This window comes from Lagopus leucura, unplaced genomic scaffold (assembly GCF_019238085.1).
Source record: "Lagopus leucura isolate 7727_CA_CO unplaced genomic scaffold, USGS_WTPT01 Super-Scaffold_100008, whole genome shotgun sequence".
Taxonomy (NCBI): Eukaryota; Metazoa; Chordata; class Aves; order Galliformes; family Phasianidae; genus Lagopus; species Lagopus leucura.
Window position 1 is genome coordinate 13,782,045 of NW_024962265.1, and position 23,896 is coordinate 13,805,940.

The 23,896-nt window shown below is 41.4% G+C and overlaps 1 protein-coding gene across 4 annotated transcripts; it reads left to right on the forward strand.

Moving 5' to 3' along the window:
* ERGIC2 (ERGIC and golgi 2) lies at positions 1–22,987 on the forward strand. 4 transcript variants are annotated; one of them, XM_042872435.1, is made up of 14 exons: positions 1–106; positions 3,855–4,000; positions 6,722–6,830; positions 8,597–8,643; positions 9,905–9,975; positions 11,495–11,535; positions 12,636–12,737; positions 13,680–13,775; positions 15,191–15,246; positions 16,210–16,308; positions 17,513–17,610; positions 19,801–19,963; positions 20,852–20,931; positions 21,533–22,987. In XM_042872435.1, exons 2-14 carry the CDS (start codon positions 3,895–3,897, stop codon positions 21,596–21,598), a joined length of 1,134 nt encoding a protein of 377 aa, XP_042728369.1. In that variant the 5' UTR covers positions 1–106; positions 3,855–3,894; the 3' UTR covers positions 21,599–22,987. The 4 variants fall into 4 exon arrangements, with proteins under 4 accessions (XP_042728369.1, XP_042728367.1, XP_042728368.1 ...); XM_042872433.1 differs by lacking the exon at positions 1–106 and adding an exon at positions 2,219–2,275; XM_042872434.1 differs by lacking the exon at positions 1–106 and adding an exon at positions 2,282–2,388.
* Positions 22,988–23,896: the final 909 nt, after the last annotated feature.

A 23,896-nucleotide genomic window follows, 5' to 3' on the forward strand; every position in this document is an offset into this window, starting at 1 on the left:
ACTCCCACCCCCTTATCTCCATATTCGCCCTCTTGCACCTGCGTTTTCTCCTTCTCCAATGCCACCTCGGGGTTACCACGTTGCAGTACATTGGCTGCCGGAGGAGGTAAATCCTCCACCTTGCTCCTCTCTTGTGTTATCCTGCCGGCTTCTCTGCTCCTGCCTTTGCTATTAAATGTGTTTCAGAGCGTGACATCCCAGGGAGTGGTGCTTTTTTGTTTGTTTGTTTGTCCTGCTTCATTTGTGGTGTGCTAAATTGTATGGATGTGAGACTTATCCCTTCTTTGTCATTTTCCCCTCTTCCCACACATCAAGATTGTTTGTAAATCCACAGCATTAAGTGTATTAGATGGCACTGGTACAATGCTATCTTTATTTTTCTTAAATTCTGAAAAATGCTTAAAACTGCTTTTTCCCCCATAAAATCCCATATAAATATCTGTAGGTACAAATGTGACTGTAATATGCAAAGCTGTGAGCAGTTTTTTACCTGTACTGCTCTGTAAAAGACATCTCAGTTAGGCAGTAATGCCAAACCCATGAGCAGATTGGATTGCTTTATCTCATAGCCGCTGGGAACATCTGTTGAGCATCTCTGAGGCACGGCTAATAACAGATCCATCCGATGCTCTTTCCAGTCCTCAATGTTGAGGGCATTTCAAGGGAAAGCGGAGCTTAGTAAGTAAAATCCCTGGCTGCTGAATTATACTCTGGCACATCAGTATGAGAGCTGAAAGCGCTGCAGCTAAAGCTGCCTGCTGATTTGTCTGAGATGGGAGAACACGCGTACGGATAAGCTTGGCTTTGGCCCTGTCGTCTGCCTCTTGAACTGTATTCTTCCAGCTTTTCTCTCTGGCTCTCTGATCCAGTTGTACAGTTTGTATTTACAGCTTCCAAAGTTATCGTAACAGATCAGAATTCAGTGAGAACAGAGGCACGTTGCTGTACCTTTTTTCCTTCTTCAAAGCTCAGAGTCCTCCTACCCCTGAAAAGCAAAGAAATACTCTTTGGATTTGTTCATGCTCCCTTGTCATTTTTAAGTTCTTTTCCTTCTTGAACATTGTTGTTGTCAAGAGAAACTCAGTTGCCTTCAGATTGCATGCACTTTGGCAGGCTAGGTGAGATTATTTTGTCATGGATCTGATCTCCTTCTAAACAGTGAAGAAGAGCAAACCTGCACTCATGCTCTCTACTACTGCCTGTAAGGAGGCTGTGCTGAGGTGGGGGTCTGCCTCTTCACTGGGTATCAGCAATAGGACTGGATGTGAAGCTGCCTTAAGAGGCTTAAGTTGCACCAGGAGAGGTTCAGGTTGGATATTAGGAATAATTTCTTTGAAAGAGTGGTGAGGCAGTGGCACAGCCTGCCCAGGGAGGTGTTGAAGAACCATTTGGCTGTGGCACTGAGGGGTGTGGGTGAGCAGGCAGTATTGGTGAGAATAGCCTGAAGGCAGGACTAGATGATCCTAGAGGTCTTTCCAACCTTAATGATTCTATGTTGTGAAGCTTGTTGCTTTCTGTGTGCTTCTGGGTTCATTTGCTTACCTCATCAAAAAATATTTTATCCTTCAGTCTTATTTCTGATCTGTCAATACAAATATTTAACATAAAGGTTTTTAATTTGTTAAAAAGAGCAACGAAACTGGAGAGGGGTCTGGAGCACAAGTCTTATGAGGAGCGGCTGAGGGAGCTGGGATTGTTCAGTCTGGAGAAGAGGAGGCTCAGGGGAGACCTCATTGCACTCTACAACGTCCTGAAGGGAGGCTGTGGTGAGGAGGGGTTTGGCCTCTTCTCCCAGGCAACAAACAGGACCCAAGCAAATGGCTGCAAGTTGTACCAGAGGAGTTTAGGTTGGACATGAGGAAAAACTTTTTCTCTCAGAGAGTGGTCAGGCACTGGAATGGCTGCCCAGGGAGGTGGTGGAGTCACCGTCCCTGGCAGTGTTCAAGAGGCACCTGGATGAGGAGCTGCGAGATGTGGTTTAGTGCTTGTGGTAGCTGTGGTATGGGAGGACGGTTGGACTAGATGGTCTTGCAGGTCAACCTTGTGATTCTATGTTCTAAATATTATAAACCACGCTCTTCCTTTAAGCACTGTTGTTACTGAGCGAGATCATAGAATATCCCAGCTTGGAAAGGACCCCCAAGGCGCACGGCGCCACTCAACTCCACACGCTGGCGCTGCCCAGGCGGCGCCGCTCCACGCATGCCCGTGAGGGCGCTGAGCATGCGCGCGGGGCGGGCGCCTCCCGCCGGCAGCGGAGCGGAGCGGGGCCATGGTGAGCGCGGCGGGCGGTGGGCAGCGCTTCGCGGCTCCCTTCTCTTCCTCCTCCCTCCTCCTCCTCCTCGCGGCCTCGCCCGCCGCGCCGGGCAGCGCCGAGAGACGCCTGAGGTAGCGCGGGGCTGCGCAGGGCGGGCCGGAGGGCTGGCGGGGCGTGAGGGCTTCGTTTGCGGTGCTAGGGCCTGCGTGGGGCGGGACGGAGCCGCTCTTGGGCTGGCTGTGGGACGCGGTGCCCGCAGCTTCCTGCAGCCCGCCCGAGCTGCCCGAGTTTTCAGTAAACCACGTGGGAGTTGCGGCGATCTTTTCAGCCACAGCCACGAGGGAGTGGTGAGGACAGGGCATCGTTTCCCAAATGTTTGTATTTCTTTTTTCCATGCCGGATAACAGAAATTCCGTTCCAGCACCGATCTTTGCCCGCGTTCCCTCTGAGCCCCTTCCAGCACAGCGCTGCGTTGCTGGTCCCGGCAGGCTGCCCGGTCCATGTGTCCGCACTGAGATCTGAAGCGGATCTGTGTAGTAAGGAGAGGGCAGACACCAGTGGCGATTCCTGGTGTTTGCATTTCCATCTCCAGGAAAGCGTCTTCCTTCGTTATTTCTCAATAGCGAAGCTAGAGTAGCAGCAGGGAGGGGCAGAGCAGGGAATAGCCCTGCAGAAATGTCAGCAGGCCTCGCTGGGGCTTGGCACGCTCTTGGGATGGGGGCAAGTAACACGTTTTTCCATAAGGCAGTGATGAGGAATGGCTCCCATACGGGTTCGCTTGGCTGCCTTGAATAGAGTATGATGATGTGATGATGGTTTTCTTAGCTTCAGAATTCTGGTCAAAGGGCAGCGTTTCCTTTGGAGGAAAGCAGTGGTGCCAGCTTGTTAAAACACATCGTGTGTTGGCAGGACGGGGCTGTGAGGGTGTTTGCACAGTTGGGAAATGGTTTAAGACTGTTTCCTGGGCAGGCTGTTGCTCTCAGCATCGTACTGCTTTACATTTCATTGGCTGCAAGCAGAACAGAGCTTGTGGCAAGGACAAAAAGGATTCTGAAGGCTAAATCTATGCTTTGGTATTTCATTTGCTTTGGGGGGTCTTTTTATAGAAAAATCTTATTAGGATCGTAAAATTCTAAAGCTGTGAAAGTAAAAATGCAAAATGAACGTTTCTTTTCTTTCAGCATATAATGTGCCCATGTTGCCTCAAAGCAGGGGCCGAGAGCAGTTTGAAATCTTCCTGATTTAGGCAACCAGTTAGATACTCTTTGCTAAGTCAGTGACTTCCATGCATTGTCAGGTCAGTTTACTACAGGTCCTACTTCAGAATGGGGTTTGTTTTTTTAATTGAAATCCTATGTATCCGAGATGAAGAAGGGTTACATTGGGAAAGAAATGAGTCAGTAATTGAATGCTGTAGATGTGGCTGGAATGTATGCAGTGATGTATGTACTGGTTTCAGTGGTTTTCTTGAAGCAAAAGTGAGTATCCAGTTGTCTACATGTGTTTCTTAGGTTTTAATTGCCTTATTAATGTCAGCTAGTTTTGAGGATGAACAGTATTGGTTGTGTCTTCTAATCACAACTTACTGTCAAATCAGAGGGATTATATGAAGGAGGAAGTGGAGGAGTGTGCTGAAGATGAGGCGACTGAATCGGAAGAAGACCTTGAATTTGATGAAAGAGTTGGATGCCTTCCCGAAGGTTCCTGAAAGCTATGTGGAGACCTCAGCAAGCGGGGGAACAGGTAGGCCTTACTGATATGTTCACATGATGGAGACTGCCTGTCAGCTCAGTCTGGTGAACCCTTAGGCTCCTATTGAAGCTTCTAGCTTCAGTAGAAGGAAAGCAGTCATCTGTGTTCATTTAAAACTAGCCAAAAGTGGTATCTTAATCTCTTAATTTACTTCATTTAAACACATACTATATTCTCCTGATAGATGTGGTCTTTGCTCATCTTGAGCAAGATTTTTTTGTGCAAAACTGATGAGAGAATTGAATGTATGTGTTCACTGTAAGCTCTTTGAAATGACTACAACTGGAAATGCGCTGTGTCAAGGATATAGTAAAACTTCTTAATTTATGGAGTCTCTCTAAGCTGTTTCCTTCAATTCTGTATAAAGTTTTGGGGTAAGACAGTGTCAGTATGGTGTGAAATGCAAGTTGGATTCAGTGCTATGATTTCATAAATAAGAAAAATTGTCCAGGGATGTCTGAACCAGCTGAGTTGAACAGCAGAGTGAAGACCACCTTCTAACGCTTCTTGTCTTGGAGATACAGTTGATTTTAAAAGTAAGGGAAGCCTTTTGAGGAATAAAACACTTTGTTTCAGGGCGTGTGCTTGTACTATCACTGGAGCTTCTCTCTGAGGACTGTAGCTGTAAGAACTGTCTTTCCTGTTTGTATCTGACCAGAAAATGTTGCCTCTCGTTTGGTTTGAGGTAGCCTGATAAAGAAATGACTTCACCTGTTGGACTATAGGAAGGCAACTGCTATCATTTTGAAATAGAAAGCAAAAATCTTGTGTGTAATATCTGAAGCTCAGTTGAACAAAGAGTAAAAGAAGCAATTGCAATCTACAGATAAGCCCTTAAAGTCATTACACAGTTTGTGCTGTAGAAATAAATATCACAAAGATCTGTTTTACCTTGCTGCTTCCTGAATTGTTCTGTTAATAATTGAAGCGTTATTTTATGTAAAATAACCTCTAAGAGGTCATGAAATAACTCATTATTTTAAAAAGCCCATTTCCTGATGAAGCAAGTGAAGTGTTTTTTTGTTGCTGTTGTTTCTTTGTTTTTCTTCTGCAAATTACAACTGACAGTTAAAAATTCCTCTGTTCTGGTGCAGCACCATGCTATGTGAGAAATTCACTTTGGTCAGAGGTGCCTTAAAGATTTCTCAGCACCAGAAGTTACTTCAGCATTGTTCATATGATTTATTCCAAAAGCCTTATCAAAGACAGTGTGATTGTCTTACTGAATTTTATAGCGGCATAGAAAATAGTGTCTCTGTTTCATTCAGAATTGGAGATCAGGCTCACATTCACAGAATCACAGAATGGCCAGGGTTGGAAGGGACCTCAAGGATCATGAATCTCCAACCACCCTGCCACATGTGGGGCCACCAACCTGTACGTTTAATACAAGACTAGGCTGCCCAGCCTGGTCACTTTCTGATATTATGAGGATACAGAACCTATCAGAACTCTCTTCACAGCCTTTAAGTATCTTAAAACCCATTATGGGAAAAAGGACCAATCTCTCAGGTTGATTTTTGATTCCAGCTCTGGCTGGGAGAGCCTTCAGAAAAGAGGATCTATTCTCAAAGACTTCCTTCTCCTGCTCAATTCTGCCAATTCCTTTGCTCAGAATTGCACAAAAAAAAAGCAGATGTTTTGGCTCCAGCCTTTGTGACGTGTGCTGATGTCAAGGTTTTCATATATATGATAAATGAACAGCTTCTTGTGAAGACTCGATCCTGAAATGTTTGTGAAATGACAAATGATTTCTTTTCTGATTCTATAGCACTGTGACTTTATTTCCCTGCTCTCATCTCTGGGCCATAGGCCACAATATAGTGAACTGAAGCTTATGAAAAGCAGTCTTGTTTTTCTCCAGTTGCCACAGAAATACTCTACAGAATGCAGATAGAAAACGTACCCTATAAAGGAGCTGTGCAAAACACTACCATGCCACTTAACTGAGGGTTTTCCAACTTAACAAAAGCCTTAATTTAATAGAAGGGTGCATAGCAAGTGCTTCTGTACACACTGGCAGTGTTTCTATATGCAGAAGGGCTATGTTCCCCCAGTGTTGCACAACTGCTGGTGTGATAAGTGGAGATAAGCAGGGCACATACGCTATTAAATGTACGCTGTAGTTTTCTTTCATAAAAATATCAGTTCTGCACTTAATTAGCTGTTGGGAGAATGAGTTGCTTATCATCAGTCGGAACTGTTCAAAGTAATGGGGTTGGCAGACCTGACTGTGGCTGTCCACAGGCAGTACAAGGGGACCTTCTGTTTGCTGGACAGCATATACAATGTGTATTGTTTCAACATAGTGTTTTCTTGGCTCTAAAATGAAATATAAAAGTTACATAAGCTGTAGACAAGTGAAGGTTTGAAGGGACTTGGAAGTTTACCTTCTCCTTCCTTCATGCCTGAAGTTAGGATTGTTTGCCCAGATCGACTCTGATACGCTCATGAATATTTAACCTGTTAGTGAATCCTCCAGGGAGTTCATAACCATCCCCATTCATCTTTCTTGATGCAAAGATAGGGCTTCTCTTCCTCTCCTATGCAAAAGGAAGTACTGGAGGGCATAAGGGCAGCTTATGGATGTATGAATCAGTCAAAGATATTAGGATTGTACTGGTAATACTCAGATTCTAGAATGTTAGAATTTTGTCCTGTTTGTTCCTGAATATTTCTCATGATGGTAATTTTTTTTTCATTATCTTTCAGTTTCTCTGATAGCATTTACAACAATAGCTTTCCTGACTATAATGGAATTTACGGTGTATCGGGACACGTGGATGAAGTATGAATATGAAGTAGACAAGGATTTTACAAGGTAATTTTTATTCCTTCTAATTTCTTTTCAAATTTAAGTTGTCTGCCTTTCAGGAAAGAATAGATGTGAGATATGCTTGTGACTTGAAAGCAATTTGTGGTTGAAATATAAGTAAAATACTAAGGGGACTCAACAGATCAGCAGGTTTTTTTTTTTCTCCTGGAATATGTGGAGAAGAAAAACTATGATTAGTTCAGTGAAGGAGTCAAAATAATGTAGGTGTGCTGGTGCTATAGGCCTACGAGGATCTAACAGTTCAGAAGGTGTTGTGATGCGTAACTCTTCCTGAGCTGTGCCAACCCTCCGTGTTTGCATGATGCTGATTTACAGTTAATATATTAATTGTCAATATATTTCATTGCGTTGGAGATGAAGCTTAAGGGTTATCAAGAGGTTACTTCTGCTCTTGGCTCCTGGTGTGGTCCCCGAGATCACTGAAGATTCATTTGCCATCAGCTTCATGCCTTTCCTCCTTAGGTGATGCCACACACACTTGATTGTGTGTGAAGTTAAAGGAGATTTCATATACTGAGCACCTGTAAATATCACAGGTTTAGAATTTAAATAACTTTAAAAGCTGTTTGACTTAGTTGCTGTGGTAACAAGCTAAATATACGTATATTAATTTGGTGTCTTGTGCTTCAGAAATATGAAAGGGTTCTGTAAGGAAAAAAATAGCGAATGCGAGAAATGTAAGGGAGAGTTTCATTTTCGTTCAAACAGATGTGAGGGGTTTCTAAAAGAGGTTCTTTCCCCACTGAAACTGTCATAGAAGACAAGTATAGCCTGGTGCTTAAGAGGCTGTCACAGGACTTCCTGCTGCAGGCTGCCCCCTTAGGCTGGGCTAATCACTGGGCCTGCGGTCCTGCAACAATTTAAACTGCTCTGAACTTGTATCTGTGTAATTGCTGTTTCTCCTATCTGCTGCCCTTCTCAGAAGGAGATCCCCGGAGGTGACAGAACCATGTGACTGTAATGAGGGCACTTAATCATCACAAATTAAAACTTTTTTTAAGCTGTTGTGAAAACCAATAGAGAATGCCCTCATTACTGGTTAATGCCAGTGAATCAAACTTGGTGCCTCTTGGTGTCTATTTTGTGTTCTGCTTGCCTGCTTTCATTCTAACAAAATTCAAGATAAAGACATAAATGTGCAAGGCATTTTGCTGTTAAAACATGGGAGTCCTGTTGTGAAAAGAGCTATTTTACCCTGAAGTAGTGCTAGCAAAACCAGCATTCCTTTTTAGACGACAGTTTTTTCTGGGAACTGACTTTAGCAATTCCTCAGCCTGATCCTCAGCGTCCTGAGGAAAATCAGTGGCCTGTCTTGAGGACAAAACAGCAGGAAGATGGCCAAGTATTTGCTCAGTGTTGGATTTGCAGCTCTTACATGATTGGATCTGCTAAATTGTGTAACTCATTGCACTGGTTATGAATTAAAAATGTGTCACGTACTGAAAATGGTGTGTTCTTCTTAGAAGCCTGGCAGTCTTTTAGACTGATGATATTTCAGGAAAATCTCATAGTCGCAGTATTGAAGCTCCTAACAGAGAGATCTGATGCTTTTATATCTTAAATAATGAGTGGTCATCAGTGCTTTAATAGTCAAAACTGTCTTGGTTCATTCATATTTCAAACAGCTTGTATTTATTGGTGTGAATTCTGTCAGCTGACTATTTTTGCAAGGAACCCAAGAATTCCATTAATATTTCTCTTGGTATTTTTATTCACTGTAAATTTCCTTTTTGTCTTTTCTTTCTCTGCAGTAAACTTAGAATCAATATTGACATTACAGTTGCCATGAGGTGTCAGTGTAAGTATCCAGTGGTGAAAACTCAGCACTTTAAGGACCCCTCGTTGTGTGTGTTTGCTCTCAGTATGACAGAATGTTATTCAAAGTATTTAGCTGACTACTTTTGATCTTGATGACGTGTAGTGTACTGGTGTAACTCACTGAAAGAATTGGTATAAGATAAAGCATCATAGGACAAGGGGGAATGGTTTTAAACTGTGAGAAGAGAGGCTTAGGTTGGATGTTAGGAGGAAATTTTTCACATGGAAGGTGGTGATGCACTGGAACAGGTTGCCCAAGGAGGCTGTGGATGCCCCATCCCTGGAGGCATTCAAGGCCAGGCTGGATGTGGCTCTGGGCAGCCTGGTCTGCTGGTTGGTGACCTGCACACAGCAGGGGGTTGAAACTGGATGATCATTGTGGTTCTTTTCAACCCAGGCCATTCTATGATCCTGTGATCTATGCCAAGTCATTCACATCTTGCAGAACATTGGCATGGTTGGAAGGAAGATGACTGGCTGCACCAGTCTTTGGCTAGCTAGAATAAAAACTCACTGTGAGCCACAATTCAGCAGCAGGAACTTGGTAGTGACCTTTGCAGATATTGACCTGGTCTGTCTATTGTTCAACAATATTGGGATCTTGTACTGCCTCACAAGTATTAATTCATTAATTCCTTACTCTAAAAATTTATTTTAATCTCTTAAAAATTATTTTCCAGTTAGCGCCAAAAGTTTGAAAGTTCTGATTTTTTTAAAGTTTAGTTTTATTTTTGAAATGTGGGAAATGAACAAAACTTTGTCTTCAACTTGCATCGGTATGAATTCAGTGCCTGTTAAACAAACTAATACTGACTTATATATAAGCAGTCCTAGAAAGCCTGTGTGTGTGTGTGTGTGTGTGATCCAGCATTTCTGAAAGTGTTACATCAGTGAGAAAATAGCACAGTGTGCCTTTGGTCACTGAACATCATTGCTTCATGATACATAGAGGTTTGATAGGTTGAAAAGTAGGATTCTGTGGTGTCCCACCCCCACCACTTCCCTGGTATTAAGCTACTTGACAGCTTTGGTTCTCTTTTTGTTTGCACTTTCTTAGCAAGAAATACAGTGTTGGGTTGTTGGTTTATGTTGTTTGTTTGTTCTTACCCCAATTTCTCCCGTTACTTATGCTGAAGGTGACCACTGTCCTGTGAAAACTCAGTCTCAACTTGAACACCTCTAAGTTTTTTTTGTTTCTGATCACCTGTGTGCCTCAATATTTGTCTCCCTGTTCAAAACAGATGTGGGGGCTGATGTTCTGGATTTAGCAGAAACAATGGTTGCCTCTGCAGATGGCCTCATCTACGAACCAGTAAGTTTAGTCAAACCTTTTTACTTAGAAACGAAATAGTTCTTTACTCAGTGTGAAGCACTGCTGGGTTGGTTTGCTGGCTTGGATTTTATTTGCCATAGTTGGGCTGCACAGAATGTCTCCAAGTATTGTGTGATCTTTGAGGGTGATCTGCAGTGCTCACTGCAGGAATCTGCTATGGTAATAGGCTGTGCACTGTGATTTCTGCATACTCATTCTCTGCAAATACAGCGGGTTTGATCATAGCAGATTCTCAGGTCAGTGCTTTTTAACCAGCTGATTGCTACAGCTAGTTATTTTTATATTCCTCAGTTCCTCAGGTGAATGCTGAAAGTATTTGATGTGGAAGGGAAACAAACATAAAAAAGAGTTGATGTGACTGCTTTTTCACTGGAAGAATCCTGTGACTGATAAAAATGGAAAACCACCACCTCATAGTATGAGATGACAAGTTTAAATTAAATTTGTCCATTTAATTTCTATATTGCAAACTGAAAGCACTGAAAATTCACGAATCTGTGCTCTTAAAGTGCTTTTGCTTGCATAATACAATAAGCTTTGAAATAATTCTACTATATGAAAGTAATTTATCATTTAATGAAAATATATCAGAGGACGTAACTTCCTGCTGCAGTTATGACATGGTGTATTCTGCATGTAAGTTTTGTCCTGTAAGGAAGAAAATTCTTTCTCAAATTGCTACTTGGTGTGTGTGTGTGTGTGTGTGTGTGTGTGTGTGTGTGTGTGAATGACTGGGGCTAGCTGAGGGGAGGTGGTATTTGGAAAGGAGCTTGGTTTGTTTTTTCTCATACCATATATCCTCTTTATCTGGACATTTATCTCTACACTGCTGTTGCTGCTGCATGCTAGCAGTGGCCCCAGTGATTATGTTTAAGAGAAGCAGTTCCCTGTAGCTGATCTCTTGGCCATAGCTCTGGTAGGGTTGAACATTTACTACAATTGAATTAAATGTGTTGAGCACATCAGTGTTAACTGATACATAGAATTGATTTCAGCACACGGATATTAATCTTGTGCTGACTGAAGTTGAGCAAGTTTGGTGGCTCGTCTTAAAGGCATCCCCAGTGGGGGATCACCCTAGAAACAGATATTGTCTTCCAAAGACTGCTGCTTTGCCCAATTTGTTGCTGTTTGCATCAAAACACGTGTCAATTCTATCACTTTGAAATAAACTGCTGCATATTGCTTCTGGCCTCTATTAGTCAAAGGCTAGAAGGGCAGGGTCAGCTAACTTAGGTTACCAGAGGAGGAAGAGATATTGAAGTTATACGTTAAAACAAAAGAGTATTTTTTTCAGGGAAAGGAACAGAAATTTCTGTGCTTGAACAGTAAATATATTATTTAAAGAGAAAATCCTTTTCTAGACTCCAGTGGTACCACATGTGGCCTTCTAGTCTCCCACAACTTCACATCCCTCCAGTTCTCTTCTGGGTTTCAGGGATGGAACTTCAGTGCTTCCTGTGTGTTTTATTGGATGTGGGTTTTTTTTTTGTTTCAGGTAGTATTTGATCTCAGCCCACAACAAAAGGAATGGCAAAGGTAACTGAAGTACTGAGATGCTTGTTTATGTTATATGTATCGGAAGTGACCTCAAGGTATATCTGAGTGGGTAACAGAGCTGTATTTTGGGTCTCACAGCTCCTGCTTGTAATTTCGGAGTGATAAGCCTGTAAAAAGAAGTGAATTTATTTCATTTCTGTCATCAATTGGGATGTCTGCCTATAACAAGAATTGGCATGCTGTTTCTCAATGAGGTGCTGTTGTTTCATGTGTTTGTAATAAACTTGTAGAAGCATTCTTGGGGTTTGGTTTATTTTTGTGTGTAGTAATCTGAGATTATTTTTCTTTGTATGGAACTATTTTCTTGCTTTCTTGAGAAGAACTAAGAATTATTTGCCATAGTGGCTCAGCTTCTACTGATTGAAGTACAGCTAATTGAGCTGTACTGCTCCAAAAGATCATTGAGATACCTGGAAAAGGAATGGAGGAAGTGTTGAATTTTACTGTTTTACACAAGACTTAGCATACAGTGCACATGTGCTTTTTGTGAGGCCTGAAGGCTGCTCCAATAGCTGACTGATAGAATTCCTACACTGCGTTTGGACTGATCTGTGGGATTGGGCTGTGCCATTGCAAGCCAAGAAACATAAATGTTTCACTCACATTACCTTAGAAAACAAATACTTGATAGCACAAGTTTTAATTATGAGTTGAGAGATAGCTTGACATCCAAATGTCAGCGCTGAGCTACAATAACGAATGGCCACATTCAGGCAAAAGCAAATGAGTTTGGATCTTTCATATGCCTTAGTTGATACACTGTTTTTATTTAAACTGGAATAGCTTGATTATGTGTGATGATTATGCTGATATCCCTGTAACAGAAACTCAAGCTTATTAGGGAGTCTGAGCTTTGGTATTGTGAAAACATACTACTGTTAACACCAGGACCTTTAAGCTATATTTACTTTTTTTTTGTGTGTATAAACTATTATTCTCAAATTTTAATGCAACATTTTGATATTTACATGAGATCTTGCTGACTCTCCTATTTATAAACTGCACCGGAAGCTGATGGTTAATTGTGAACTTATTTTCTGATTTAATGTTGGATACTTTCACATTTGTGTAATCTTCAGGATGCTGCAGCTCATTCAGAGCAGGCTGCAGGAAGAACACTCTCTTCAAGATGTGATATTCAAAAGTGCTTTTAAAAGTGCTTCTACAGCACTGCCACCACGGTAAGAAAGAGTTGGGTTATTCCTTCCTCTTCTCACTCCCCTCTCAATTTAAGTGGACTTCATATTTTTTTTGTTTCACTTACACAGAAAGCTTGGCCTGCCTGAGTCTAAAGGCTGCAGAATTTTTAAGGGAAAAAATGCATTCTGCACATAAGCTGAAATTTCTTTCTCTGTAAAATATAAACAGACCTTAAATAAAACAAAGCAAACACCAAAAACGCTCTATGTACATGATGTATTTTAATCTGATTGAGGACTAAATGCATCTTATCTTTCTGAGGCAAGGCTGAGAAATGCTCAGAAATCCTATTTTCCATTTAGTTGATATCTTCAGTTTCATTAAGTCCTTCTGTCTCCACAACATTTGCTAGTGCAGTGTTTGAGACCCTATTTGTATATAAAGTGTGTTTAAGAAGCTTCTTCCTCTCCCTCTGAGAAGCAGGTTTGGAGATATGTTCTGAGTTGTGGACATCTCAGCAAGTATGGGAAGAGAAAAGCTTTATAAAAAATAAATGGGGAAAGCTATTTTTGCTGCAGTGTTACGTGTCATGCATTTTGTTCTGTACAATGCAACAACAAAAATCTCTGAACAAACATTCTCGTTTAGTAATGGAATTCGGAACAATGGAATCCAAAGGGCAGTGAGGTATTTGTAAGGTCTCACTGTGTTTTCTGTTCAGTTGTTCAGGAGTTGCAAGTTAGTTTTGTAGACCAGATCTCTGAATACAAGTATAAACAAAAGCTTACTGGTTTCTGCAGGCTGATGTGTGTTCATTTCCCTCCTTCCTACCATCCCTCTTGTGATTCCAGAAAAATATGATGAAGTGGTAGGCGATAATGCTATGCCTTTGTTCCAGGGAAAAGAAATCTAAGTATACTATGTTGGTTTTACTAAACAGTGAATATCCTCAAGTACCTCTTTTGTTGTTTTTGTTTAAACAGGGAAGATAATTCATTAGAGTCTCCAGATGCATGCAGAATTCATGGTCATCTGTATGTCAATAAAGTGGCAGGGAATTTTCACATAACTGTGGGCAAGTATGTTCTGTTCAATTCCTGAAAATAAAAGATCTTTAAAAAATGACTTCTACATTGTATATAGTATGTGCACGTATATATGTCTGTATGCTTTTAACTTTTAATTTAATGACCTTGTTTTACATTTGTCCCGTACACATGCTTTTTCCATTTGGTGTCTTGTCTGAGCTGTTACAGTAAGCTCTTTCCTCTTGCATGCGGTGTAGGGTTTAATGCCAGTGTCACAGAATCACAGAATTGTAGGGGTTGGAAGGGACCTCCTGAGATCATCGAGTCCAACCCCCCTGCCAAAGCAGGTTCCCTACAGCAGGTCGCACAGGTAGGCATCCAGGCAGGTCTTGAACATCTCCAGAGAAGGAGACTCCACCACCTCCCTGGGCAGCCTGTTCCAGTGCTCCGTCACCTCACTGTAAAGAAGTTCTTGCGCACATTTGTGCAGAACTTCCTATGCTGCAGTTTCCAGCTGTTTCCCCTTGTCCTGTCTCCACTCACCACTGAAAAGAGTCCGGCCTCGCCATTCTGTCCCCCACACCTTAGATACTTATAGACCTGGATCAGGTCCCCTCTCAGTCTTCTTTTCTCAAAGCTGAACAGACCCAGTGTCCTAAAGGATGTCTGTAGACATACGATATGGAATGGACTGATTGTAGCTGCCTCCATCCTTTGGGCCTGTCCCAACCTCCTTCTGTTACTGCACAGTTAACAAACATGACTAGCATGTAGATGTGTGTCTTTTCAGTCCCAAGAGAGTGTAGGTACAGAAGCGTAGTGAGGAAGCAAAATTCCCATTCCTCTTGATTTGAGGAGAGACTTTCTGATATGTTTCTGTAATGGTAATAGCTTAGGTACATCTCAGGAAAATTTATGATAAGTTTTTCTCTGCTCTCTGGTTTGGCTGTCCTCTCTTTCTGCTGCCTCTCTCAGCAGAGGTCTTAGCATTCAGTCTGTATTCTAATTTATCTGCATGGAATTCCAGCTGATGTCTTTGTGTGGATATTTCTCCAAGTGTCTCTTCTGACTGGTCTTGAACCACCTCTGTCATAGATGTCAAAGTTCTTAGGCCCTTTACAGAACCAATTGTTTTGGTATTTCATATGGTCTGTCGTATCTATCCTTCCTGCCTGAAGTTTGCTTTCCCTTGCTTCCTTTTGCTCACTGCTGCATCTGTATCTCTGTTTTTTTTTTTTTTCTTCCCTTGGGAGCTTTGTTAACTGGTCTTCATTCCTCATTATTAGGGTGGTTACCTGGTTATTGGTTGTAGTTCTAACATATAAATAAATGAGCGCTCTCTCTCTGGTGTTACTGAACTGGAGCGGGAGAGATAATTTGCCTACATAGTCCAGTTTGGGAAACCGTGTCTTTCTGCATGGGTTCATTAAACAAGTTTTCCATAAAATGTATTTTGCTTTCTTTAGGGCTATACCACACCCTCGAGGCCATGCTCACTTGGCAGCCCTTGTAAGCCATGAGTGTAAGTGCTTTCTGTTATCTCCATATGAATGAGCATCATTTCTTTCAGAACAAACTCTTCCGACTGTTGATGTATGCTGTTGTAGTGGTGTCCAGCTGGGCAGTGGCACTGCAGAAGGACATGAATAAGATTCTTTGAAATATTATTACTCAGTAGTAATATAGCCTTCCCCCGTCCCCCCAGTTGGTTCAACATTATTAGTGTTATCTTAGGCTCCTTCTATAGTATGATAACATAACAGAAATGTCAGATATGTTGTAACACAGATAGCATATGAAGTTGCTGTATTTCAGTCCAAAGTACCAATTGCTTGTAAAATCTGCTTTTCAAGAGGTTAAGAATTTTTAACATCTTTCTCTAGAAGGTTTGCTTTTGGTTTATGAATCTACATACTAAATGTCTGTTGCTGTGGTACTTAATGAGAGGCAAGGGTGACTTGCTGTGAAAAATGGACTCAGTGTTTAAATAGCTGAACCCCCAAATGTCTGGCCGTGAGCACAGACGAATACTGTAAAAGTTACATATCTTAGCAAAATCAAGCAGTTAGTCACTTGATAGTTGTCTGGTGCTTCCTCTGTATGATTAATTCATGAAATTTTAGTCTTTTTAATACTACTACAGTACTATTGTAGAATTTCAGTATTTGGCTAACAAGTAATTTCCCATCACTAAACTTTAACTCTTCAGCTCCTAGGTTGATTACAAATATAATTTGTGTTAGAATTTCTTTTCTGCAGCAATTAAACTTCTTTTTAAATATTTTGAATTTGAGTTGTTTGAAATACGCATGTGGATTTATTGATGCAGTCACCTGCACAAATCCACTGGCATGCACTCTGGTGTGGTAAGTATTGTAATTAAAGTGTTCTGTACTGTGAGAAATAGGGGAGTCTTTTTCTCTGAGAAAGGCACAGAAATTTCATAGTTTTAAAATGTTGTTTCATTCCTCTTATTGTTTTTCAGCTTATAACTTCTCACATAGAATAGATCATCTGTCATTTGGAGAGCTTATTCCAGGAATTATCAATCCCTTGGATGGAACAGAAAAAATAGCATCAGATCGTAAGTCTTTTTTTTTAAAGAAAAAAAAAAGCCTCTTGCTTTAATATTTATATTGATTCAATAATTGCATATAAATTACATATAAAACATTATCATGTTTCATGAGTGCTCTGACTTAGAACCAGTATGCCTTATTAACTTTGGCAGTGAACACGGCACTGTTGAGTTGTTGACATGGCATTTTAAATGGTCGGTTTCTTTTCAATGTCAGTATTGATGGACTTCACTGTTCTGCTGAAGCTCATTTAGAGTTTTGTCCAGAAGTTGTGTTGAAGTTAGTGTATGCCTGAACAAGCTGTGAAGAATTTTGCAGCTGTGCTGTAGGCAGGAAGGTCATAGAACCCTCCTCTGAAGAGGAAGTAAAGAACAAACCAGAAGACCCAAACCTACCAGCAGCAAAACAAACATGAGTATTAAATTCTCTTCCTGTGTTTGATTTGTCACTTCTGTGATACATGTTGCAAGGCAGCTACAAGAAGGGTTTGTATCTCACTGTTTTCCCAGGTATAAATAAAGGAAGATAGGAACCTGCTTTACAGTGATGCCTAATTTGTATCCTCTGACTTCCATTCCCACATGCAGGTGATTGCTACAACCTTCTAAAGCTGGTGTTGTCTCTCAGTGTGCTCCCTTGGCTCTTTCAGCCAGTTTTGTGCAATTCAAGTAGATTGCTTCAGCTTTGCAATGTTTGTTTTCTTAGGGATTTGAATGAAGACAGAAGTCATAAATGTTGAAGTCTACTGATTGCTTTAGAAGAATTCTCTAGAAGACTGTGTAATCGAGAGAGAAACCATAACCACTTTAGAAAGGCTCTTGTTTTTACATAGACAACTAAGTACCTAAAACCTACTTGAACCACTGTCAAGATAGATGATGCCTATTGCAGTATGTGTTGTGTAAGAAGTGACTGTAAAACTTGCTCATTCTGCTGCCCTGGAAAACGCAAGTGGCCCTTTTTTAATGAGTGTTTTCATGAATTGGAGTACAAATTTGCTGTTGGCCTTCCCCATGGAAACTAACTTTGTTCACACAGGTGGTGCTGAAGTAGGCTTGGCAGTGCTGGGACACCTTGAAGGATATCTTGAGTGTAAACGGCTTAGTTGGTTAACTGTTTTAATAATTGCAGTTTGAGTTCTTTGTGACTGTGTCTCAAATGGTCTTTTAGTCTGTACTTAATTCAACACTGACATTTGTTTTCTTTTAGACAACCAGATGTTCCAGTATTTTATCACAGTTGTGCCAACCAAACTCCATACATACAAAATTTCAGCAGAAACTCATCAATTTTCAGTGACAGAAAGGGTAAGTGGAAATAAGAGAACCATGTGGGGGAAAATCTAGCAGCAGTTGGCCTTAAATGTGAGAACTGAGGCTTAATTGTACTCCGTTTTTTTTGAAAACTCCTCTACTAAGAGCTAGTTTAATGCTGAATCTACAAAGAACATCAGTATTGCAGTGTGGTACCAGGGGCAAATCATGAGACAGCAATTTAAAAGGCTGCTGCCGGTAAGAAAAAAGGCCTTACGTGTGCCAGCTGTGCGCCTCGTTTTCACACTGAACTCAGTTCTGATCCTTTATTCTCAAGTCAAGAAGAAAATACTCTTTGAAAAGCTTAATTAAAAATGGAAGCTGAGGACAAAGCCTTGGGTTGATAGGAAGTTCAGAAATTACTTTTATTTTAGTAGTTCTGTTTTGTAGGGATGGTGCAGTGCTGTCTGAGTAGGGGAAGAGCTTGTGAATAGAGGTGAAGTGGCTTTACATACCTTGCTCCCTCTCAATAGGTAGCTCTGTTGTGTTTGCCTTTGGAAACCAAGCACCCCTAGCAGATGAGCTGGGAAAGGCTCCTGGCAGTTATTCATTGAGCAAATTAATGTCTTTGTTGTATAAGAACACGAAGACCCAGAGAAAGACAGTTGGCCAGCTGTGGCTAAAACAGGGGTGCAGTAAGGTTCAGTCGCCAGTGGTGAGTAAATACGCTTTGCAAGGCATAGGCAAAGTCCTCTGTGCTGTTGTTGAATTGTGAGATACTATGTTTATGTGTTAGAAAGGTTTAATCCTAGAACTTCACTGATAGCCAAGGTATCTGATACAAGCTTAGTTATTTACAGCAGCTTTTAGCAAGCAGCAATTAAATCTGCAGCAGTAGAAGCTAGAAGCAGACCAAAATGGTCTGAAGAAAAGAAATACTGTTTTTTTTGATGGTAGAATTCTGAGTGTTCTGTTTAACTTGATTTTTTTTTTTTCACCTCTTGACCTCAGAAGACCATTAAGGCTTAGGGAAACAATTAGAGGATGGGGAGCAAGCAAACAAAAATTTGAGCCTTAGTGTGTGGCAAGGTTTAGTCGAAATACCTTCAGTTGTCTTCTCCTTGTTGTTGTGCCTGGTCAACCGTCTTCTAACACTGAATGTTGTCATGCTCTTGATATACAGAAAACATTTTATGCCCTGTTTTTAACTGCTGTAAAATTTCTGTGAACTTGTATCAATAATCAGTAAATTATTTTGTCATCCTTTAACCTGGTTTTGGTAGCAAAAGCAGCGGTACAACGTACATCAACATCGAGTACAAAAAAGGCAGCTTGTCAAGCAGCAGTGTGCTTGGATTTTGTACTGTGGCTTTGCGTATTTTTTGAGCACAGACTATGCTAAATGTAGGTGAAAAGGAGCTGTGATGTATTGCTGTTCTGTTCAGTTTTGCTTGTCTGTCATCTTTTTCTGGCCGAGACATGGCTGAGCTTGTCTGCCATCAGTTAGGTTCTTTTCTGCTGCTCTTGTTTATTTTCAGCCAGACTTGCTGGCAGTGCATTTATCAGCACTTCCTTAACAGCAGATTGATGGTAAATGCTCTCTCCTCTTTCGTTTGTTGTTGGTTTTTCTTTTTTGCTTAAGAATCTGAGCAAATAAGAAAAAATTGTAAAAATGGGGATGGAAGGGTTTCAGTGAACACATTAGAACTAAGGTGTGTGATCCACTTAGAGTAGTCATGGTGAGTTGGTTACTATTTTTATTTATTTTTGTCTGTGATTATTTTCAGTCAGGTCACTTCAAACAAACATTATGAAGAGGCCTAGATTTGGGTTTTCAGATCCCAGAAACTTGACTTAAGAACCTGATCTTTAATTTTTTTTGTGCGTGGAAGTAATGGATTTTGGCATATAAATTCACAATGGGCAAAAAAAGAAATCAAATGGCATTGGCCTAATTTGACTTAAGCTCCCGAATTTCTGTGATGGTGTGTTCTAGTTTGGGATCTTCTCTGGTGCTTTTTAAGAACCAGGGATTAAATCCTCTGGGATGTGTAAATGTAGCTCCAAGGAAGCAGTGCAGAACATAGGGGTTGGGGCACTGTGTTGGAGCACACCAATACTCTACTGGAATTCACCACCACAGTGACTCTTAGACTCTTAGATGGAGGAGTTTTGTCGTCACCTGTGTTATTTTCCTCCTGACTGATAAGATGCAGCTAATTTGCCTTTCTCTTTATCTCTCAGGAAAGAGTAATTAACCATGCAGCTGGCAGTCATGGAGTGTCAGGAATATTCATGAAATATGATATCAGTTCCCTGATGGTAACAGTGACAGAGGAACACATGCCTTTTTGGCAGTTCTTAGTACGGCTCTGTGGCATTATTGGGGGAATTTTTTCAACTACAGGTAACTATCAGTGCTTTCCCTCTTATGTCCTATTACTTTGTGGGGTGTGTTTTGTTTGGTTGGTTTTTTAGGTCACTGTGTGGCTAAATTACAGTGAGACCTGATCTTCCAGCAGGCTTAGGGTTAAAAGTGCATTTCTTTGTGCTGAAATTTGCAGTACAGTACACTCATTTTTAGTGTCCCAGTGCTGTGTCTGGAGAGTACCTGCTGTTTCCTTCCGTTATTCTTTGTATTTTCTGTAGTTGGGATCCAGTGATAAATCAGTGCTGAAAGCTGAGATAACATTTCCATCTGAAGTCATTGGCAAGATATTCCTCATGTAACTTGTCAATGTACTGCAGGGTTTGGTCTTCAAGGAATCATAGAATCATAGGATGGCCTGGGTTGAAAAGGAACTCAAAGACCATCTCCTTGCAACCCCCTGCTGTGTAAGGGTTGCCAACTACTGCAGCAGGCTGCCCAGAGCCACATCCAGCCTGGCCTTGAGTAATAATGAAGTCAAAAAGATACAATTAACTTTGTTAGTCGAGGCATAATAGGGTATCTTGCTTGAAAGTTACTTGTTCTCTTGACTGATTTGAAGGGGCCTTAAGCTAAGAGCTGTCTTTCAGAGTAGATGGTTCTATTTCAAAGAATAGAACCCTTAAAGCAGAGGGAATTACATTTGTTTGGGTAGCCTTGCTCTTGTTTTTGTTGATGCATTTCAGAAAATTACAATTCTGTTTCCCTCCTTGATGCTTTCTTTTTCCTGTTGATTTCTTAGCATTTTACATACTGCTTTATTGCAACGTGTCGTGTTTAATCATTGTGTAGAATTTTGTTGTAGTATTTCCATAAATACTTTGGTTTTACTACTGCTGACAATTTAAATCATATTTGTCATGGCAGGAATTTTACATGGCTTTGGAAGATTTGTAGCAGAAGTTATTTTTTGCCGTTTCAGACTGGGCTCCTACAGATCTACAATGGTAAGAAAAACTGCTTGCTTTGATAGGTGTTACAGCTACGTGAAGGTGGGCGATAAGAATTCGGAGTTGTGACAAAGTAAGACAGCTTTGGGCCTTGGAACCAGGGGAGCTTAAGGTGCTCCCAGTAAGCCTCCCATTGATGCACATCTTAGGAAAGGTTCTGTAACTTTTAGAATTGGAAAACTGAACAGATAAGGAAGCAGGGTGTTTTCTAAGGAGCTGATTTAGTTAAACCAGGTCTCTTGATCTTTCCAAGAGCTGAGCAGTCTTTACATTTCCCTTCTCAAGGCATCAATAGTAATGTTCCTCTAGCAACTACTTGATTTTACTTCACTCTTATTTTTTCAGCTTGGTCTCTAGGTAGCCTTTATGACTTCTGTCTTTCTCTTGACATTTTGTTGAAGTTTGCTAGCTGGTAAAGTTACCTGAGTGGAAGAAGAGGAGGGAAGGTGAATAGATTTGAATGATGAAGTTTATTCAATTTTTGGAGGCCAGGTGAAAGTCATACTGAAATTACTTGAGAATGAAGAAATGTGTGTTTGGGGCAAGGGGGAGGTAATGTTCCTGGACAAGCCATTAATAGCTGTTTTTGTTTGACCAGGACCCACTTCCCGATGGCCACACAAGCAACCACTTACCTCTAACTACGGACAACAGCACGCATTAGCGCCTCCTGGCAGAGTTCTCTTTCTTCCTGCCTGATACAGAAGACATTTTTTATAATAACGAGAACATTGTGCAATATGCAGAGACCGTGCTGATGGGCAGTGGAAAGTGAAGCTTCTACAAAAACAAATGGCAATTTATGTAACTCTTTGTCTTTTTAAGTGCATATGGAGTCATGGGAGGTTGTGAGACCGGTGCCGTGGACCATCTTCTGCAGTTTAAAGGAGCGTTCCTGCCAGAACAGTATTTGTGGTCAAGCTGAATGGTTTTGACTGTCGTCAGCCACTGGAGGGTGTGCTTAGTGATCTCAGTTCTGTGCCTGGGAGGCTGGCGGCTCCAGTGAGAGAACAACTGGGATGTGTGGAGGGCTGGGCAGCAAGCAAAGAGGGACAGTAGTAAAGCTGGAGTTTTCTCTTAGGTTTGCAGACTGAGTTTGTGTTTTCTTGTTCTTTTTTAATGGCTGAGGGTGGGAGGGGCTGAGATACAAGTGGGGAGCAAATATAGAAAATCCTGAAGGCAGCTCTGGAGTAAGATGGAGCCCAAGCCATACTGTTGGTCATAGCCTCTGCCTGTCTGTAGTCTCACATTCCTTAGAGGAAGAAACACAATGCAGAGCAGGACAGTTCCTCTGTCTTCATACAGCTGCTTAGCGAGCACTTCTGGTGTTTGTTGTGAAAGTGGCCAAGGCCTCTGAAAATGGGTTCCAGTGTGCCTGGCACTGTTTTTGAGTTGGAATGAGAAGCCTTTTAAATGAGGCATCTGAGCGTAGTTTTGACTCCTTTAGAAAAGATGAGGTAACTCTCTATATGCTCCTTTCTTAGTTAAGAAGTTGCTTTAATGCAACTTTCCTTGTACCGTTGCTGCTAGCATGCAAGCCATGGTATGTAAATCCAGAGTATGGAGGGCAAAAGAGCCAGGGACTGCCTTGCTTTGGTTCAGTTACACATCACAGGAACATGGAACTGGTGGGGAAGCCTGCTAGTCCAGATGGAGTGGGGTTGGTTTGGTCTCCAGGCAGGAGGTGGCTTCAGGGAATTGGAATCATTTTGCTGCAAACAAATGGGGAGAAGGGATATGCAGAGTCCATCCTTACTGTTCATGAAGGTTTTTGTAAAATAAACAAAAAGCAATATCAGTTTATATTGTTAATATGCTATTGAGAGTGAGTGTTATTAATGCAGCTGGTGGTGCTTTGAGAAACTGAAGACCCTCCTCTTACAGCTGAACTATGGGCATACACCTGTGCTTAAACAGTTATTTTCCCCAGGATAAAAAATAACATTAGTGTGATTCCTTCTCAGCAAAACTGATCTAATAGCATATTATGAGATTATGCTGACCTTGGCATTGCCAGGGACAAAGGAAAATAAAAGGCTTTGTGACATTGTCAGGTTTTGCTGACTTCTGTTAATGTGATTTACCAGAAGCTTGGATCCTGGTGATGAACGCAGTGCAAATAATTTAGCTGATCTTCTATGCAGAGCCAAGAGCTTCCTAAACTGAGAAACTGCATGAAGTACCAAATAAAGTGTGGGAAACAAGGAAGGGCCTTTGCTCAGTTTGACTGTTGAGAAAGACAGAAGTTCAGGGAAGCCAGGTCTGTGAGGTAACGGCTGCTATTTTGGTGCTTTTCTGTTTTTGGGAGTTTATGGGTTTTGTTTGTTTTTAACACTGATTAAAGCTCAGCAGCTTGAAAAGCAAACTCTTGCCCTCAGTGAGAATGGAGATCAGAAGCTGTAAGTTCTGGGTTCCCGTTTCCCTTTGGCATTTCCCTCTGAGGTTTCTTCCCTCCCTCTCAGACTGGTTCTTTGGGCTCTGCCCCAACACCTGTTTCTGAGCTGTACAAACTGTACTGGTGGGGGATCTTCTCCTCAGTTGGCTTTCTGTACCAGAACTTAATGTTATTTTCTACTGTTACATAAAAGAGCCAAATGGCTTGTTATATCTTAAATCCTTGTATGATATACCTGTATTTCTGTCTAGAACAAAGCTTGTGTGACAGTGGAGGAGAATTTAGGGTTGAACTCCATATCTGAGGCTCTGCTTTGCAGACTGAATCATCTGAACTTCTGTGTTTGTGGTGCTGTTTGCCTCCTCCCTACAGAGGTTTGGTTGTTACAGCTGGTGCTGCTTAGCTGTGTGCCATGTGCTGTAATTTGGGTAAGCCAGAATGCACAAGGCTGTTCCAGAGAAAACAGTAGTTTATTGAAATGGTTGGTTTGGTTTATCTGCAGTGTGGGCAAAAAGTGAAGAGCATAGTACGAAAAAAAATGAAAAGAATGGGCTCCCCAGGGGAAAT